At 43.4% G+C, this 20422-nt stretch overlaps 1 protein-coding gene across 20 annotated transcripts in view; it reads right to left on the reverse strand.

The window, feature by feature from the left end:
- Positions 1-20422, reverse strand: part of gramd1bb (GRAM domain containing 1Bb) — a 138275-nt gene that overhangs the window by 27486 nt on the left and 90367 nt on the right. For 17 of the 20 annotated variants that reach the window (XM_030438942.1, XM_030438886.1, XM_030438869.1 and 14 more), the window contains one exon: positions 364-574. In XM_030438942.1, the coding sequence (XP_030294802.1) occupies positions 364-574 (211 nt within the window). Of the gene's footprint in view, positions 1-363; positions 575-9286; positions 9309-9789; positions 10408-19106; positions 19669-20422 lie in introns of those variants that run through there. The other 3 variants (XM_030438982.1, XM_030438992.1, XM_030438958.1) reach the window with 3 other exon arrangements.

The following is a 20422-nucleotide window of genomic DNA, read 5'->3' on the forward strand; positions in this document are numbered from 1 at the left end:
GGCGTGCGTGCTGTTTATGCTTTCGGGTCAGAGACTGTTTTAAGCCTCATCCTGACCTGTCCAAATCTTAATCCATGTGTGTGAAATTGGTGCCTTGTGTCCCACAGTGAAGCCTTTTATTACAGCTATTCTGTGAAAATGTTAGAACAGCTTTGTCTGATTGCTTTCTACCAGGAATCTCTCCTCACAGTGCCAGCGCTTTTCAAGGTATTCTTGTCTGAGCTGAGAAGTTTTAGTGCCGAGAGTTAGACACTAAATATGCTTCAAACTCAAGTAAAAGTGTACCACTCTTCAAACAGGTGCGGAGTAAATGTGTCAAAACAGGTGAGAAAAAAAAAAAAGGAGCATCTGCTGGTCGCTTACCTTTGAGTTCTTTCCCCCGCTTCTTGCTGACTGCAGGGAGTATGTTCTCTGGACAACCTGCTCAGGCGTGGAGGGGGATTTGTCAGAGGAGTGGTCTGAACCCTTCTCGACCATATTCTCGCCCTCCTGGCTCTGTGGTGTGGGAGAGCGCGAGCGTTTACGCAGGACTGGTGAGCAGGCAGGTGTGCTCTTGTTTGAGTTACTGGCAGTGCTGAAAGAGAACAGAGAGAAAAAGGGATGAGAACATCATCTGCACAGTTATATCGATGTTGTCTCTTCTCACAGCAAATGTTCAAATACAGTGTAATGTAGTCTTGCATCAGGTACTTCTTAAACGTATGAATGTAGACACCATGCGAGGCAGTGCGATTGGTTTACAGGTCAGTGTGGACAACACATACACTGTTTCCTTGTGCTTACATCATTTGAGGCTTAACGCTTTAAGGCTTCAAGCACCATGTGCTAACCTGCTAATAACAGCTAAGCTAATACGGGAAATCAACAACAACAACAACAGCATCAGCGGCAGCGAGGAAGACAAATGTAGTTAGACATCATGTCACACATGACCTAAGGATTTTCTCACTAGTGTCGCACTTTAAATGCAATAAGGAAATTAATATGTTTGTTTTTGAGCCCATCGCCAATCTGATTAAGAGATGTACTGAGACTGGAAAAACATCTATCTTATATTCTCTGGACCCTAGCATTTATTGAGCTGTTTACTCCGAGCTGTGTGAAATATGAGGCCTTAAAATAATTAGGGACCCTTTTCCCAGCAATATTAAAACTGTTTCAATTGCTTTGGCAAAGCGACTCTGGGCTCTGAAGACATAACAAGGATTAAATGAGCAGAGATACAAAGCCAGGAGGAAAGCATCACTTTGGCTTTTAAAGTAGGCCCATAACATCTGACTCTTATATCTCAAACTGAGGTACATCTACCTCACACTCTAACGTGCCGATCTGCTTTAAAACCTCCTCTGACAGCTCTCCAGCCGAATGGAACGACTGTTGTCTTGAGACAGGTAGTCGCTATCCTTCCATCGTACACAAAGTTCCTATCAGGTAGCCTCTGTGATCCAGCACTAGACACTGTCTCTCTCTCTCTCTCACACACACACACACACACACACACACACACACACACACACACACACACACCAATGGCTCAGCAAGAAGCCTTCTCCTCACATTGACAGAAGCTAACAAAAGGCTCTGTAAGTGATCTGTGTGGCAGGGCGCCCGCCAGCCACGGTTACTTGACATGGCGTTATGCAAGCCATTACGTCACTGCCAGCCATTGCCTGCTGATAGTGGCCATGAATTACTGATCTACTGTTACATTGGGGAGTTCAGAGCAGCTCAGAGCACTGAATCATAGAGGACAGCGTTGACAGCTTCTGTCTAATTGCCAGGGTCTGTTGTACCAGTCGCTGGTTGATTTTAAAAGGCAGCAAGGACAACACAACAGAGCTGCACATCTGTTTAATGCATGGGGATGGATAATGCACATCTGGTATATTATTGTACTTCTGACATCAATTTATATGATTAAGAAGGGCTCTGCTGTTCAGTGGATGATCATTTCATCTGTACTGCACATCGTGTACTCTGCACTCACTACTGATTAGTCCCCGCAGACCTGATTTGGAGTAATTGGTTAGACATTTATTATTTGAAGTAAACTTCAAACACTTCCAGCTCATTGGCAGGTGAATGCCAGATGACTCTCTGGAGCAAAGCTGCAGTTTTAAATTGTAATAACCAGGTTACCATTTGGCCTGTATTGGTGTTATCTTTGGCCCACGCCTGGATGTCTTAATACAACATTTTTTTTTCACCTGGTGTACATCCTCCATCGGGGTATGAAGTCTGAATACAAATGCTCACTATGATGGCGGACAGCAGAGGACATTGATAGTCAGCATGCATGATAATCTCAGACACTAGACTGTCTGGGTTACAGACACGGTAGATGGGGTTTGTGAATATCACTATTCATTTTTTGCACATGTTGCTGTGAGCACTTTTCATATGATTTGTTTTGAGCAGACAAATGAAAAAGGGAACGGTTTAGAAGAGATCCAGTAACATGTTGTCTTGTGAAGTAAGTTAATAGGTAACGCCATGAATAACATCATCAAACATATGATGTAAGAGATGGCACAGTGTCCGTATTCTCTACACGTCAGGTGGAAGCCCTCTGGTTCTGTTTGTCTAATATCACTGAACCGTTTCTTACACTGAAAACAGTGCTCCTCGGGTCAGCGCAACACATTAATAAAATGGGCTATCTGCTCCCAGGCTAATTTCATCTTCATATGCTATGGCCCTCTTATTGGACATGGTGTATATTTGCTTGTGGCCATCCTGGACGTCTTGTGGAAGGCCATCAAGTTTACATCTAAAATGATAAAATCCTTTATAAATCATAAAGTTCTTTATAATTTAAACTTGCCACAGGAGGACATTTTGAGTAATTTTGTGTACATTGCATTCAATGAAACATCATAACTGTAGATGTGTGTTTTTTTTTTATTCAGCAGAGGTACAAAAAAGCTTCTTCAATATCCTGAATACAAGGAATCCAAAGTTATCCAAGACTGTAGCCACTTAAAATGGTGCAGCCTAAAAACATTTGTTCACCACAGCAGAGACCTGCGGCCATTATCCCTGGCGAGAAGCAGGTGAGGAATTTTGAGTTTGTCGCTGCTGCTACTGGTTGATCTTTGCTACTCTTGGACAGACACAAGAGTTAACATCAGTAAAGACTGCAGTGCAGGGAGAACTAAATTACAAGAAAAAAATGAAGAAATAACTGATTGGATAGATCTAATACTTGTTAAAGCTTGTATTTAAAGCCACATTTTGGTCACTTGGGGTCATAAGAATGTCAGTGTAAAGAAGTCCATTTTCCAGCACAAGTGGGGTGAAAAACTACTTAAAAAAAGCTGCTTCTACATATGCTCTTGTGCCATGTGCACCTTCATTGGGAGAGGTAAAAACCAATGATGTGGTGATCATGCTTAAAGCTGATCATTAGTACATTCTTTAAGTTGATGATAGTTGTCATTGTCTGCCAGGACAGGGTACAACAAGGCAAGAGGATCAACATCTCTAAGGAACAGAGCACAGAGTGTCTCAAATCAAGGTAGGTGTGTCGGTACGTAAACCTGACGTGTCACATGGTTCGTTACACAGAACCATCTGGAAAGGTGCCAAAAGAAACGGCAGGCACTTTAAAAAAATACTTGGCGGATGTTTGAACCAGCCATCTGTTTATCACCATCTATTGCGGGGCTACCTTTAACCAATCAGATCTACTAGGAAAGTGCTTCCGGCGGAGCCAGTTGGTAGATCAGACTCAGTTGAATCAGTTGAGAGAAGAGCAAAAACATGTTTTTAGTTGAGATTAGCCTTCAGCGCTGTTCTTTGTTCTTATTTCAATGAATTTGAATCTCCAGTTCTGACATAACAGATTCTTTTATAAGAATCAATAATGATAACCTCTTGAGGGGTTGCCATTGTTGTTTTCAAATCCCCTTGGTCGTCACAACTTGACGCCTCCCATTGCTGCAAGCAGTTCCATGTAGGATACTGATTTGTTCAACCATTGCCAGTAAACTAGCGATTGGTTGAAGGCTGGCAAGAATCGCGAGACCTTGCAGATCCAGCCGCCTCTCAAGGTAATCGGTTTGTTGTCTTTATACAAGTACAATGGATTTTTCAATATTATATCTTAGGCCTGGGCGATAAACCGAAAATTTACCGATACCGAAATTTACAACGATAACCGACGTCATTTTGGCCATGTCGGTATATTCGGTGTCATAGACATAACATCCACTAGGGACAGGGGGACATGTTAGGTCCACTTGATTAATCTACCCCAGCGTATACCGATGTGCTTATTTTACATTAATTTGATTGCAAACTCCGCCCGCTGATGCAAAACCAGCTGTGCCAGGTTAGTAATCAAGTGAACCCCCTCTCGCTGTGAGTCGCGGACAGTTTGTGTAATGATGCTGCGTTCAAAGGCTGCAACAGGCCACTGTCGGCCGGCCGGTCCATTGATCAAACATTTGTGTTTTGTTTTTTATTAACTCAAAATAATGACTGTATTTCCAGCTAGAAAACGCGCTACTCTCTCCTCCCTCCATTGTTGTTTGCATTTGTGTCTCTGCGTGGTCTGACACGTGAGTGTCCTCATGCTGAGAAACCTGACTTCTCGCGTACGTGACGTCACTCCCCGAGACGCAAGAAGAAAGCAAAAATATATATTTTTACTATTAAAATGACAAAACTAGTAACGCGTTACCGGCATCACCGATTGTGTAGCTTGCAACATGGAGCATGACGATGTAAATTAAAAAATAAAAACAGTAGAATTAACTTTGAGCAAGTGTGGAGGAAAGTCGGAGGTGTGAACCCATTTTAATCAAGTTGTGGTCCGTGATAATAACATTTGTCGGCTTTGTCGAGTGCATTAAGTGCGCACTTGTGTAAGATTTCTGTAGTTCAAACAACTTGCAACTGTAGTCGAGAACGTCAGTTATAACACCGCACGTATTAAACAGTTGTCGGGTTTAAATCGGTCTCGGGCTCATAATTACATTCAATGTGTCGGGCCGGGCTCGGACACAACGTGCACGGGCTCGGGTTGGGCTTGATTCTAAGCTCTACTCGGGTCCAGCCGCGACTTTACTGAGGTTCACCCAGTGTGAGCAGCAGGAGGACGGTTAGCTCACCTCCCAGAACATGGCACTGAATCGCTGGAAACTGATTTAGGGACTGTCATCGAATTACTTAGCATAAATATATTAATACAAAATAATTGCAGTTCTTTCAATATCTTCCATGTCATGGGGCCCAGTGACTCCAGCAGCAGATTGTATTAGTAAACTGGACGAATGAGACACAGCTATGTTTATTGTACTTTAGTTCTTCCTCTATTTTATATGAATATTAATATGCAGAAATCTTGATTTTTTTTTCTCAATAGCTTCCATGTCATGTGACCCTCTGACTTCTGAAACAGATTCTGTGTCTATCAAAAATATATAATGATAAAGAAAATAGTGGTAAAAAAAATGTTCTCTAATGCTCAAGAGGTTAACATATTAAGCAGCAATATCAACTTCTCTACTATTTTGTCTCATGTCTTAGATTCTGATTCTGAAGTCCTCAAAATGTTTATTTATTTACATCCAACCTCTTCCACCACCTGCAGTACAACCACGTGATTTAATTCGAAGAAATAAAAAAGTGAGAAGCGAGAGGCTTAGAATTTGTTTATAAGGGACTGTATATTTTATACTTTTAAACCTGTTAAGTTGTTGTCATTTCAAGTAATCTGTGCTTTTCAGCTGTTCAATCGTGTGCTCATCAATTGTTCTTAACTACTTAATAAATAATAAAAATCTTAACTACAATGTAGTTTTACAGTCCTTTAAAGTGGCATCTCTGTAAATACACAGGATTTGTTTTCCCTTTTTTTTTGGTGCGGGGGGGGGGGGTTACTTATCGTTCATTTATCGTTATCGAGGTGAGTTGCTCAATATATCGTGATATTGATTTGAGGCCATATCGCCCAGCCCTATTATATCTGTTAAAAACGAATGGATATCAGCTGCAAAAGATTTAATTAGCAAAAAGTAACAGTTTGTTTCAGGTTTGACCTTGGACAGCTAGAACTTAAAGAAAATGCTCAACAGTCTTCCGCAAACCTCCTATCTACTCCAAGAGCATTCGAACATGGCAGCACAGTGATCTGATGATAATGCACTGAAGATATTAACATAACATTAGCATATTTTAAGACATACTGTGGTGCACATACAGTGTTCCCATCTCTCAAGAAACTGCATCCACCACCGCCCAAACATAAACAGACAAGTTACTTTGTCTTGTCACACAGTGTGACAGCGCTGCTCTTTTCCATGTCGTATCCTAGCTTGGTTAACAATGTCTCAGTCAGCTTTCATCATATGCTCAGAAATGCACACACTCTCCTCACACTGTCACATGGTCAGCATGGATGGGTGTGAGACTGGGTGGGGTTAAAGTTCAGGTTCAGGTTAAAAATCTTTTTGACATTCATGTATTCACAAGGGACTGAACATAAATAAGAGGTGGATCAGACTAACAGCTCTATTGTAGTGAGTAAAATGCTTACTGCCTGAAAAGCAAAATGTGTTATGATTAAGAGCTGTGGTTGGGTGTTTAACCCGAAATACAAGAGAAAAACTAAACTGTGCAACATATAACAAAACATTCATCCCTCATGCTACCCTCCGTGCAGAAAGCAACAGGATCTCATCTGCTTCAGGAGCCCCCACTTGTTGTTTTTAGCGGACGAGGAATTCGCGGAGCACCTCGCCTTTCCAGATACATGGCAGTAAACAATGGGGGGACACGGCTCCATCATCAGCAGATGGATGACTAAGCACGGTACCAGCCATTCACACAACAGTTTGCTCTTTGAACCAGCATGGTGGTGTGGATAGATTGAACACGCAGCTGACGCTAGCCTGCGGAGGAGAACACAAAAGCTTCTATCACAGCTGCTTTGTTAGTAATGGCTTCATGAGACAAAACGAGGAGAGTACTACATAAAACAAGAGTACCTGCCGAGGCTTTATCTCTGGACTTTAATGCTCAGGGAATTAAATGAAGAAGCACAATGAGTTATTCAGCTGGAGAATAATGGACACAGCTGTTGCTACCTGTCTAATAGCTTTCTATTACAACAAACACATGGCATACTAGTTATCATTGATGAAAGACGTAGTCATGGAGGCACCATGGCGGGGGGGGGGGGACGACTTTTAATTCATGTTTCACTTCATACAATAACGTCTTATAGTGTATTGAGTTATTAGCCCTCTCTCCTCCTCCTCAGTCCTTCATTCTCTCCTTCTTTCTCCTGCTTACTTACACAAAATCATGATTTTTTTAAATTAATACACAATAACATTACATAAACTATCACCATCTACAGTGACAAAGCCTATGTAATGTTCAGATTAGCCAGCTTTCGAATTTCTATTTGAAAGCAATGCAATAAAGAGTCACATCAGTGTTTGACACTGACTGTGGGACAAACAGCAGGTGAGCAACAGCTTTTGCTGGCAACACCACCTGGACAAACTGCACAGTAAACTAGAAGAAGAGGTAACAGTAAAGACTTGGTAAGTTTATTTGCTATGATTATGTCAGATGGTAGCACTGGTTGCCTGCTGACGGATAGAAATTCATTTTTATTTCCACTGTTGACACAAATATAATATAATATATTGGAGGGGGCACTTTTTCGCACATTATATGTATTGTAACTAATTCCCTGCTCTGATGTCCATAGGTTGACAAAACAATACACTTCTCTCTTCAATTTATCAAAGCAGAGCTGGAGACAGTGATGGGAGCCTGCGCTTCACTAATGTGAACTGCAGCGCTCCCATGATCTGCCGAGTTATAGAGTGGCACTGACAAGTGGTCCGAGGATTTCAGTGATGTACTGTAGCGAGAGAGATGACAAACAATTTAACAATTAAAAAGCCATTTCACTTAGAGCACCGCCCACACAACTACAAAGCTCAAACAAAGCTCCGCTTCGAATATCACTATAGCAACAGTGAACAGAGAGAGGGAGAGAGAGAGAGAGAGAGAGAGAGAAAGGGAGAGAGGTTTAAATATTCAGCGTGTGGGACTAAATATACTTCAGCAGTTCTGCTGTTAGAGATGCTGTCCGAGCGGGAAATACAGCAGGGAGCAAAGTGACAGACGTTTCCTCACGGCCTATCAGAGCTTTGTTTTTGCGCGTTTACTGATGGATTCTGAACTTATTGATACAACTAGCCATCATTTAAATATATGGATGTTAATATTTTATAAACCCTATCTGTACTTAATGGTTCTTTCTGTAGTTTTCTTTAGATTTGCATTTTACTTGATCATTTTTATTTTATAAATAATGAAGCATGCATTCCTGATACTTATATTGCATGTCAGAAAATACAAGCAATACCCTGTGAGATATGGCTTTACCTTCAAATTAAACCTTAGCTTTTTGTAACTCCATGCTATAACCTAGCTCTGAAAAATGTAACATTATAGTTTAACTAACAGTAAATTGCAGCCTATTTCTATCAAGACCTACTGCATCTAGCATTGTTACCATCTTACTGGATTAATAAAACACTTAAATGTCATATTTGGCACAGCAGAGCATGTTCATTTGCATACTGTGCGAGAGGGATCGGTCCCCGAGGCTCAAACACAGAACTCATCTGCATTACAGAGCTCTGCACAAACTGATGACTTCAAGGTGTTGATCAGACAGGACCCCTTCACATCACAGTCACTGAAAATAGGTCAGGTTATTACAACCGGAGTGAAAGAAAAGAAAAATACAGAGAAACAAGCAAGCTACTTGTGCCACTTTGTTACAATCTTTTCTTTAAATAAGCTCTAAAGCTCTAAATCCAACCGGCTCAAGCTGTCCAATCGCTCTGCTTCACAATAGAACAGAGTTCCGGGCCTTTCTAAAGGCCCTGCTTGTTTTCACAGTTTTGCTGACCCTGGAAAATACCCATCTGGCAGCAGCCCTTCAGCTCCGCTCGGTTTGAAAAGGCCATGAGGAACACCACGCTCACCAGCGTCCACTGCGCATGCACGCACAGGAATGGCGCATACAGTACACAGAGGCAGACATAAACATCGGCATGCGTGTGGACACACACGCCCACGCACTGCAGGAACACATCACAGCTTACTCTGTTGTTGCTTAGATGATAAACCGTGCAGCGTCACACACCTAACTGACCAAATACTACAAATGCAACAAGAACTTTACATAATACATAATCACACCCATCCTACTCCACCCATCTACTCTCATGCATCATAGAGCCTGCCATACCCATGCTGAAAGACACAGTCCCTCAACACCTCGCCGTAGCAGCCCTCGAGGCAGCGGCAGCCCTCGTTGGCCACCGTCACGCACTCAAACACCACCATGTCCTCGTAGTCAGTCCCCAGTAATGAGCTGTTCATCCAACGGATCATCCCCAGGACTGTGCCCTGCTCTTTCCTTTCTCTCGCAGCGTAAAACGGAGAAAGGTAGCTGCCCAGATAAATGGAGGGGGAGAGAAAAGATGGAAGAGGCAGGCAGGGAGATTTTCCTCAGCAGGCTTAGGGCCACTGATCTTCCCCGGCCAGCTCTGATCTCCTAATAACCAGCTTACATCGCCCTTAACACCACCTGCCAAAGAAGAGGCATTGGTGGTCTGAGATGCAGCTGCCCTCCCCTTGGACGCTCCTTGTAAATAGTACATGTTGATCTAGCCAAGCAGGGAAGCTAATCATTATGCAGGCTCCATGTGAATGCAGGCAGGTAGGCAGGCTGTTGTCCCCAGCACTAACCTGGTCGTAGCCATGTAGAGAGCTGCTCCGCCACGATCAGCCCTTTTCAAACGGCTTCATTCACGCAGCGGGATGAGGCATAAGAGGGAGGAGAGGAGCTGAGGAGGAGGAGGAGGAGGAGGGGGAAAAGGAGAGAGGGACGAGATCTGGAGCATGCCAGGAAGATGGAGGGGGGAGCGGACGCAGCAGCAGATAAAAAGAATGTATTTTCCTGGCAGACAGAGAGAAACAGCTGAAGCTGGAGATCAGGCTCTGTCTTTGCCTTTCTCTGCCTATCACTCGCTCTCTCCTCCTTTGTCTAATTGAGGCTGATAAGCTCCCGTTCTCTTGAGCAACCTGCACTCTTCTATTCCCCCTTTTTCTTCCGCAGCTCTCTCAGCCGTTGGATCGTCTTCCCGATTACTGCATCCGCTTGTATCCAAGCAAGGCTCTTCTCTCGCGATTTCAGCCCCTCGTTCACAGAATTTCACGGCTGCAGACTGACAATAGATGGGAAGAGATTGAGGATGAATGTGTGAGCGGCTAGAGAGAGAGAGAGAGAGAGCCAGTGAGAGACAGAGCAAATGAGGAAAGAGATGGCTTTCACTTTGCATTCCACCTCTACTTGGTGCTGGTGCACTGAGCCTGCTGCCGCCTCAATTATTCATGTGTTTCATGAATGGAGGGGCTGACATCACCGGCATTCAGGTCATTTTACATTCGAAGCTCCCTCTAAATCTCACAATAAGCTAGACCGGGCTTTGTGGTAAACACAATTCGTGGTTTCACACTCAGACACACTCTCACGACCACTTAAATCAACTTCCATTCCATTGAAAATTAGAAAGTATCATGCAGTCCATAATCACTAAAAGGACAATCTTTGTATGGAAAAAAAGGAAGTATGACATATTTAACATATATATCATGCATGGATCCAAACAATATCATAAATGTGGCAGGTAACTGTGTCAAGAGGTGGGTGTTCTCTAAATTAAAATGTTGTAAGTCACTTGCAGTGTGTAGATGCCCCATTACAAAACCAATATGAATTCATATATTCTGTGCTTTCAACAGTGTGGCACGGTCTAGTATATAAAGATGAATGACGGATAATGAAATATTATCCCTTGTGCATGATTACCATCGATTTCTAACTGCGTCTCATCCACACCCTCAGGCAGTCAAACTGAATTTGAATGCATCGTCAAGCAGAACTATGTGATTAGTCATTCCTGCTGCAGTGTGAAGTGCTTACTTCAGTTGTTTTCACTCATATCTATTGTTTATTTGAAGGAAAACCTGTAACATGAACTACATATGCTCCTCAATACGTATGGAAATGGTGATTTCAACTTCAGATGAACCTGATTTCCCCTTTGGCACTTTTTGTGAAGTTTGTGACATGTTACATTTAACACTGATTATTATGTTTGTCCTGACAATGTTCAAACTGAGTCAATCATCCAAACCTGCTATTTTTAAATTCAACAGCAGTTTTATTGATGACAACAACAGATGTTAGATCACATTTTGACATGTCTATAAACATTATTATAAATGCTTCAGTTTCAGGGTCCTGGTGTTGTTCATGTAGACTCACTGTCACACCACTGAGATTTACATTCAATTGTAGCGCAAATTAACAACAATACAACTTAAATAGATAATTGGCGAAAGCAAATGCAAACTGTATACTGTAGTTGATTGCTTTCTCATTAATTATATTTGTGTGCGTTTATTGTGTTCAAGTGTACTCCACATCATTGAAAATTAGGGTAAAGGTTAAATGTGTGCTTGAATGAATGAAAATGAATGTGTGGTACCATCCACTGTCATGTAATGCCATGGCATCAACTGTATGAGCTTGAATGTGTGTCAGAATATAGCATCACTTGTGCTTTGCCTACTGTAACAAGGCAAAATGTCTCGAGTGAAAAAAAGGTCTAATATTTAGATTAATATGTAAATACTGACAACACTAACAAACAAACATCTGGTTAAACATTAAATCACACATTAGGTCCAAAGGTGTGCTGGTTAATCCTCTTACAATCTCTCACAATACATAATGTTATTATACATATGTGACTATATGCTTGTGTGTTTGTGTGTATATGTGTGTGTGTGTGTGTGTGTGTGTGTGTGTGTGTGTGTGTGTGTGGGGGGGGGGGGGGGGGGTCAGATAATGTAAATAATTTCAACAGTTTCGTTCACTTAATAATCTGAAGCCTATAAGGAAGTGGACTGAGGCCTAATTTCATCCACACAAGTCATTTAGCTCTTGCAAGAAAATGTCACCCGTACCCTGAAAGGCTTCATCCAAGGGGTGCCTGACACTAGATCACAAGTGTTATGGTGGATGAAGCACTTAATGTAGTGTTTCTGAACTAATTGTTGTTTCCATGTGCGTTCAAGAAACGCATTTCTTATCAAAAAATGGCAGTAGAATTGTTAACCTGTTAACATCAAACTATGACACAACCTGCCTTTTTCAAAAATAAGAGTACAGCACTTCCACTGCTCATTCTGTTTTGAGTGACAATCAATCAACCCTAGCCCAGCACTGATTATTCTCATGAACATGCCAGGAAAGGTCATTTTAAAAGTAATCCATTCACACACACACGCATGCACACGCACACACACACACACCCACCCACACACACGCACCCACACACACACACACACACACACACACACACACACACACACACACACACACACACACACACACACACACAGATTAGCACAGTCAGTAATCACCTCTGTATCTCTATAAAGAAGCAAATGGAGTCCTGAGCTGTGCTGCTGGAAAGACCTGACCCCAGGGCTGCAGCAATGCTGGCTCCCTCTGTGGGAGCGCTGAGCGGAGCCGTGCTGTGGAACAAAGGGAGCTGGTCCACTGAGCCGGACCACTGTGTGCCCAGATAAGCCTGCCCAGCCTCACACCAACAACTGACCTACTTAGAGGACCTCTGTTCTCTTTGTTGTTGCACCCAGGGGACACGCAGATGGTCAGATTGACCACACACTCACAGATATGGTATGTATCTGCAGCAATGGCCACTGGGTTGCTGATTCATTCATCTTAGTCAATGACGGCTGACACACTTCACAGACTTGAAGAGCTTCAATGTCATGTTTTTCCCCTCAGTAATTCTGGTGTAGATTAAAAGCGAACACACCTTAAGTGATAAAGCATCCAACAAACGTCTCCATCTTTTTGAGGAAAAGGCGTGCTGTTTACCGAGTTGCCATGACAACATCAACGTGGCGACGCCTGGCTGGGTCGGAAATGTCTGTCAGCCTGACTGTGTCTCGGCCTTGCAGTTGCCATGGCAGCCCGTCAAGCCGTTCATGTGCACCGCCACTTGAAGTGTTCCCAACTAGAGGGAGAAAAGACAGCGCTGGAGGAGGGTGCGTGTCTGTGAGGGGATGACGCTGCTGCATAAAGCATGAACACACACAATTAGTTATGTACAAAGCCCCGGAGTGTAAGTCTACTTTGCCGTGAACATGTTTGGAGTGAAAGGAAGATATTATTATCAGTGGGGAAGTGACAGCTGAGGTCTCCATTTTACTCTCAGCAAGAAGATAGTTTGAAAGATCGGAACGACACTCAGTAAAGTACAAAAACAAGCAAATACTGAGTGAAACCAATGTATACCTTTCCTAAGACTATTTAAATCCGGCCCCACGAGCATTACTCCAGTATTTAGTCCCAGGCTTAATTAAAGTGCTTAATTATCCTCAATGCGCGGCAACCTGACAAAGGCAGGCCTGTGACAATTTCTGGGTTCTTACTGAACTTGCTGTACCTCTGGGTACAAGAACCTGTTTTAAAAGCAGCTATAATTAAACACATTGATTTAAATTCAAGAGCACAACTCGGCCTGGCGAGGTGATTCAAGGACTCGGCGGAGATGTCAGAGAGGGGCAGGAGGGGACAGGAAACTGGCAACCAGATTAAGTCCCTTGTGAGACACGTTGTCCCATTGGGACTGGACAGAGCCACTGCCATCTGCAGGGGATATACAGCCGGAAGGAAGCAAGCTGGGTGACAAAGTGCAGTGGGCAGAGAGAGGGCAAGGGGCAGAGACAGAGAGGGATGCGTTTGTGATCTCAGCGCGAGGGGTATTTCATTTTTTAAAAATTTTCCAACACATGTCGCACCGAAGAAAGCTGACAAGAGGCATGAACAAGAATGAGTTAGGTGTGCTGCAATTGATTCTACCCCTCATAGTTAGAGCTGAAATTATTATTTAGTTCATCAATTATTTAATTAACTGAAAATAATCTGCAAGTATTTTTAAGATCAATCAATCTTCCTAGGAGGAAATTTAAAACATCAGTTGGTTCCATGTTGTCAAAAGTAATGACATGATGCTTTTTCTTCTAATACATGATCATGAAAGGTTAAGTTCCTGCACAATGTCAGCACTGAGTCTACTGAAGGCATTAATTTTTCTGTCTTATATTCTAAAGTGAATTTAATTTCATCAAAGTACTTTACCAACAAAGCAAAATATTTGCTCAATACCTAAATTCAAACTGGTGTTGTACACTTCACCTAAAATAAATAAGCAGTTGTGTCACAAACTGACTCACAAAGAACAGCGGTTTTATTTAAATGATAATGTGATTATGCTCCTCTGTGGTAACTATGAGAAAATACAACCTGAGATTCACTTTTAAACATAAAAAAAAAATGTCAATTTCTACATGTAAATGTTGTGTCTCTAATAAACACAGCGCTGAAAGTGTGCAGGAATCCAACCTTTTCTTTTAGATCGTTTCATTCTTCTATGCACCCATCTTCCAGGTGCGCATTCGATAAAACTGTTTGATAGCAGATATATCGATATCTCCGGATTTAGACAGTTGGTTGTCTGACACAAGCAATCGAGAAAATTACCTGCAGATCAGTTGATAAGGAATTGTTAGCAGCAGCCCTTTTGAAAATTTGTGGACCGTTTCATTAACATGTTCAAATATTGTGTTCTTTTCAATGTAACTTGTACTTAAGAAAACACACAAAAAGGGAAATGCTCCACTCTTATAATATCAATATTTACTGCATCTGTTTATGCTAAATGTTAGCAGGTGTAATGAAGCAAAGGGCGCAGTGACAGATTGTTTGCTTCAGCCTACAGGTGGTGCAAGACAAAGCAGATTAGGTTAAGTATGGAACTGTCACAGCAGAGAGCAAATACATACATAACCAATAAATTATATGAAAACAATGCCTGTATGTAAACAGTAACACATGAAAGTTTACGATGCTAAGCTGAGCAGGAAGTAATGTTTCCCTGGTGTACATTAGTTTTTCGGGATTCAAGGCAGGGAGGAGGGGAGCGGGTTCTGATTGTGCTATTAAAAAGCTTAATGAAGTATGGCTTTATTGTTTGGACAGGCTTCATTTGAGAGACAAGTGTATGGAACGCTAATGTGATGTCTTTTCATCAGACATCCATCAGGGAAAGGTACACATGACCGTCTGTCCCTGAACGCAGCTTCCAGTCCATTAATAATGAGGCTGATGGAGGCAGAGGCAAACAGGGACATTTGCTCCCACAGCGAGGCACGACTGATGTTTTACAAGTTACCTGAAAGTAAACGCGCCTGTCTGTCGGACCAAGTTAAATTTTTCATAAACACGTACTAATGCGATCCGTCTTTTAGCCTTGCTAGCTAGAAACATCCAAGCTACACACCACTCTTTATCATTAATAAACATCTGTTCTCTTCAGTGACTTATCTAATCATTGCAGCATCAATGCATCATCAATCATATTCGCTTAGAAAAAAAAAAAAAAAAAGCTGGTTGCATTGGGGGAAAGGCAGAACGGTGTTTCTGGGAACGATATAGAGCATAATCAGTGATGACAAATGGTTTCTGGGAAGGATGCAGGAGTAAAAAAAAGAAAAAAGGGGACGGGGACGGGGGAGAGAGAGAGAGAGAGTTAATAAGCTGTGGCCAGGAGGGAAACAATTCTGCAGTTTCTCTCCACTGCAGAGCTCCTGCTGTGAACTTTCTCAAGTCCACTGTGGCCCGGTCTGATGGTGCAGTGCTTTATCTGTAAGGCTGCAGCTGGTTCCGAGCCTCCTAGTCCATCCCTAGCAAACCCGTAGCTGTGGACATCTCATCGCTTTGTTTTCAGGGCAAGTAGAACCACTCTTGCTCGAGGGAAGGCGGTAAATAACCACTTCTGACGACCATGGTAGAGCTAGAGTTTCAGCTGATCGACCAGCAGTTCACCTTAACCATTAATGCAGAGGGTCTTTTCCTTCTCCCTCGCCGATACTTTACATAATGAAATGAATCTTCTTGGTGCAGACGCCTGGGAGCTACAATTTTCAAGTCAGTCTAAAATAGCCCAGGGAGACATTAGTGGCTCGGCACTGGATAGTACACGCCCGGGGACGTGGTTTGCATGTATGTATGTGAGGATCTGAGGCATCCGTGCATATGTTAGTGGATGCTGTGAGTTTCCAAGTGTCTTTGATGTTCTGTTTGTGTGTATGGCAGCATGTACAGCACATTGTATATGCAACCACTACATCTGTGTGTGTGTAAAAACTGCAGTCTCACAGGAAGCAGAAATTGCGGATGGAGGACTTCTCTATCGTCGAAATAAGCCTTCGCTCAGTTGCTCTGTGACCGCGACATTAAACACTGCAGTCGCCTGCTCTGATTGACAGCAACCAATAGGGTATCGGAGCTGAGCAACTGACCAGAGAAGTTAGGGGTACAGAAAGACACACAGGCATTTATGTGTGCAAGCCTGCACTCGCAGTCTGTCCAACTGTCCTGCAGCAACACCACAGTCCATGGTGCCACGTGCAGAGAGTAAGCTCCAGCTCTAGCCTGCTGTCAGTGCCTCGCTGTTGCTACAGCTGCTGCTGATGGCTGTGTGTGCACATCTGTGTCTGAGTGTGTGTGTGTGTGTGTGTGTGGCTGAGTGCAGATTTAAGTCACACCAAATGTCATATCAAGAGCAAACATCCCCAACACTGGTGCCACTGCCAAATCCTGAGCAATCTCCCTCTCTCGCACTCATGCTTGTACGCACACATGCCCCCTCCAACTCTCTCTTCTTATCTCTTCCTTGTCTTCTGACAGGCGAGTAATGACGCAAAAATACCCCCCTCGCCCCGGCTCTCAATCACAGCATGCACTGTGACAAACATACACCCAACAGGGCCGCCTGGTTCTGACACTTGCTTCCCCTGACATCAACTCACAGTACATCACGAGATGTTTTTATTTTGTTGCTTCCATCAGACCACACTCATCATCTCAACTATTCTATGTTAAACGTTTATTCTTATTTTTTATTTTTTTTTGCAAACCTGCAGGTAAACTGAACTAAAACTCAAAATACAATCTGATCAGGTACATTATCCATTCCATCAGTTTTACACTGTTTGCGGTATCTTGGAGGCTCATGAGAGCAAAGCCTTTTTGCATACGTAACACCATCAGAAGTTCATCAGCTTAATCCTGTTTGTCAGCAGAGAATAAAATGGCAAGAACAAATATCTTTGTACTAATAAAAAGCCACTGGGAGACCAGTAAAACCAGTTTACAATGATAAATCACTGCATCCAGCGTAGATAATTAAGCTGCTATATCTAGTGGCAGAGAGTGGTTTATAACACTGAGGACAACAAATGTGCTGATTGAGATATTGATTTACGGAATGACCCCTGGGTCACGCCGCTTTGCCTACGTAGCAGATCCTCCCTTGGAGAAAACAGAATGCAGCCCTTATAGAGACCAATAACAAGAGTGAGATTTCATCCTATCATTTATGAAGGGAACTGATATGTTTTCATCATCATTCCGTCCTCGATTGATTTTCGTTTTGCTTTATGGTGGATTATAATACCGACTAAAAGGTAGAAACATACTCAAACAATTGGGAGAGCAACCACAAGCATTCATGGGGACGTTCTGTTATATAACATGGCAGCATGGCGGCAAACTATACCAACCTCCATGTGAAGGAAGCTATGGGACAGATGGCCGTACAGTGGTGGAGCAACCTGTGTCTATCAGGATGCTGCAGACAGATTAAGTGACGACAGGTTTAATAGTGTTTCTGTGCTGCAGGATGATAAAGAGGCCCGTATAGACCAACACTGGCTGATGCACGCGCACACGCACACACACACACACACACACACACACACACACACACACACACACACACACACACACACACACACACACACACACACAGCATGCACTCAGTCTGATTAAGCTATGACACCCACAGAGGAAATTTTCAAAGCCACAATCCACAGCCTAAAGAAATCAAATGATTGGAGGATTAAGCGATAAATTCGAGGGGCATAAAAACATAAAGAAGAGGAGAGCAGAGAAGAGAGGGATGTAAATGAGAGGAGGACACGGACAAATATAGAGAGAATGAAAGAGAGCCGGAGACGTGAGGGAAAAGGATGAGGTCCTGTAGGGAAAAAGAAGAGGTCCTCGTGAAAGTGAGAAGGAAAGAAGCGGGACGCACGTTGCTGAAACTGCTCCCCCTACATTTTTTTTTCCTCCTGCAGTGCTCTGTAATTCGTCTCTAAAAATATCAGGCAAGAGGAGTAGGAGGAGCATAAACAAACACAAGGGGAGGAGAGGAGAGAAAGGAGGGAAAAGTGCACGGAGAGCATGAGCTGTAGCGACACAGGTTAAAAAAGAGAAGTGAGAGCGGGGCCACCTGGATGTGGATCTGTTTGTCCATGTGTGAGACAGAACGCGGGGGAACAGGGGAAAACAAGCGAGGGCGAAAAGCCGGGGAGAGACGGATGGAGCATGTGCCTGCTCTTTTCCAGGCAGCCACGTGAGCGCTGCTCCTCAGCTGCTTCGCTCACACTGAGCCCGCCAGAGGGGAGCAGAGCGGGGTCGCCACAGCCACAGTGAAAAAAACAGAAAAGAAAAAAAAAACAAAACATACACACACTAGCCCACACTGGCTGCACTGGATATACACACTGGTCACAGCTTATGGTGTCCTTCTCACATACATTTCTGGGAGATTTATGTAACCAAATAGAAATGCAAATATACTTGTTTTTCTAATAATAATAATAATAATAATAATAATAATAATAATAAAAAAAGACATACATCTGGCAGCCCATCCAGCCTTATAAAGAGAGCTTGTAGCCTTGGAATGATGAACACAGCCGTGGCCAGAAAAATCCCAGAAAATGGTCACAGACGTCTGGGTTGTGCTTTGCATACATGACAGCCTTAAAGCTACACAGACAAACAAGTTGCATTCACACAACCAGATGAGAAACAGCTCTCTATTCAGCCTTACCAGGCGAGCTTGAAGCCTTTCATTAGTACAGCGAGGAGTGTCTGATGTCCATAGCGTGTTGTGGGCACTGGGCTGCCCGTTCACACCGCCGCATGCTGACTGACGACCTGCCAAAGCCTCACCTCCCATACACAGAGCAGGAGAGATGCTCGCAGGGAACGATGGACAGACGGCTGGTTGGGGACCTAAGTCTGGAAGGACGATCCTCGGCTTTGCCCACCTCTTTCGCTACATTCCTCTGCTTGTATCGAGGTGCCGCAGTGCTCAGCAACTGTGCCAGAAATTCACACCTCCCTGGGGTTCTTCAGTTTTCCCAAAAGAGAAGGAGGTGACCTGCACCGCAATATTCACCACGCAATCTGCAGCAGAGGCAGGAGAGCTAGCAAATACGAATAAATGCCACCATGTCTGGTTTTTATTCCTTTTTAAATCTGTCTTTTCTGTCAAGCTATCACACTGTCCCTAAAAGCTTCTGTATGCTCGTTCAAACTCTCCGTCTCTCCCTCAGTCTCCGCTGCGGATGAAAGCTGCACTTGCTGTGCTCGCAGTGAGCAGGCGCAGGATCTCTCCCCTTCTCTCCCCCCCCCTCCCTCCCTCCCTCGCTCCTGCTCTCTCTGTCCTCTTCCCTAGATGGCTCTCTTTCTCTATTTCTCTACGAGATAAGCCTTGCTGGCCCAGCGTGGAAGACTAGAGCAGGATTGCAGCCTCTGGCCGTAACATCCTCTGTGCAGTGACCCCCACCCCCACCTCCACCCTCTATGCTATGAATGAGAAGGGTATTAAGTGGGGTGGGGGCGCTGCTGCAATTCTTTCCTCTTGTATTGGACTCCAGCCCTGATCAGTGTCAGCAGCTAACCCTGTTAATCTCTTAATGCATTGAGCGTGCTGGGGTACTCCCTGTGTTTATAGCTGTGTGCTGCGTATGTGTGCTGCATACAGAATGAATCAGATGGACACGATGGTGACTCAGCTTGCTTAGTTGGCTACTGAGTGTTTTATAACGGCTATAACCTAAATTCAAATCTACCCGGGGTCTTCTGTCGATATTCCTTAATCGTCTAATTGAAAGGTACGACAGGCCTGTCAAACTGTGGGTTTCTCCACATGCAGCAACGATGTGCACAGGTCTCTAATAAGTGTGGTACAGCCTTTCCAAAACACAAAACCACAAGAGCAAAGCTGTTGGGAAAGGATTCAACTGTGTGTTTATCTTCTTCTAATGTAAGCTACAAACGTTGGCATGCCCAGCTACCCGTCCTACTGCTGACAGTAAACTGTGATTTCACGAAGCAAACCAGCTAAAAATACTTTTTCAC

Source organism: Sparus aurata, chromosome 2 (genome assembly GCF_900880675.1).
Source record: "Sparus aurata chromosome 2, fSpaAur1.1, whole genome shotgun sequence".
In the NCBI taxonomy this organism is placed as follows: domain Eukaryota; kingdom Metazoa; phylum Chordata; class Actinopteri; order Spariformes; family Sparidae; genus Sparus; species Sparus aurata.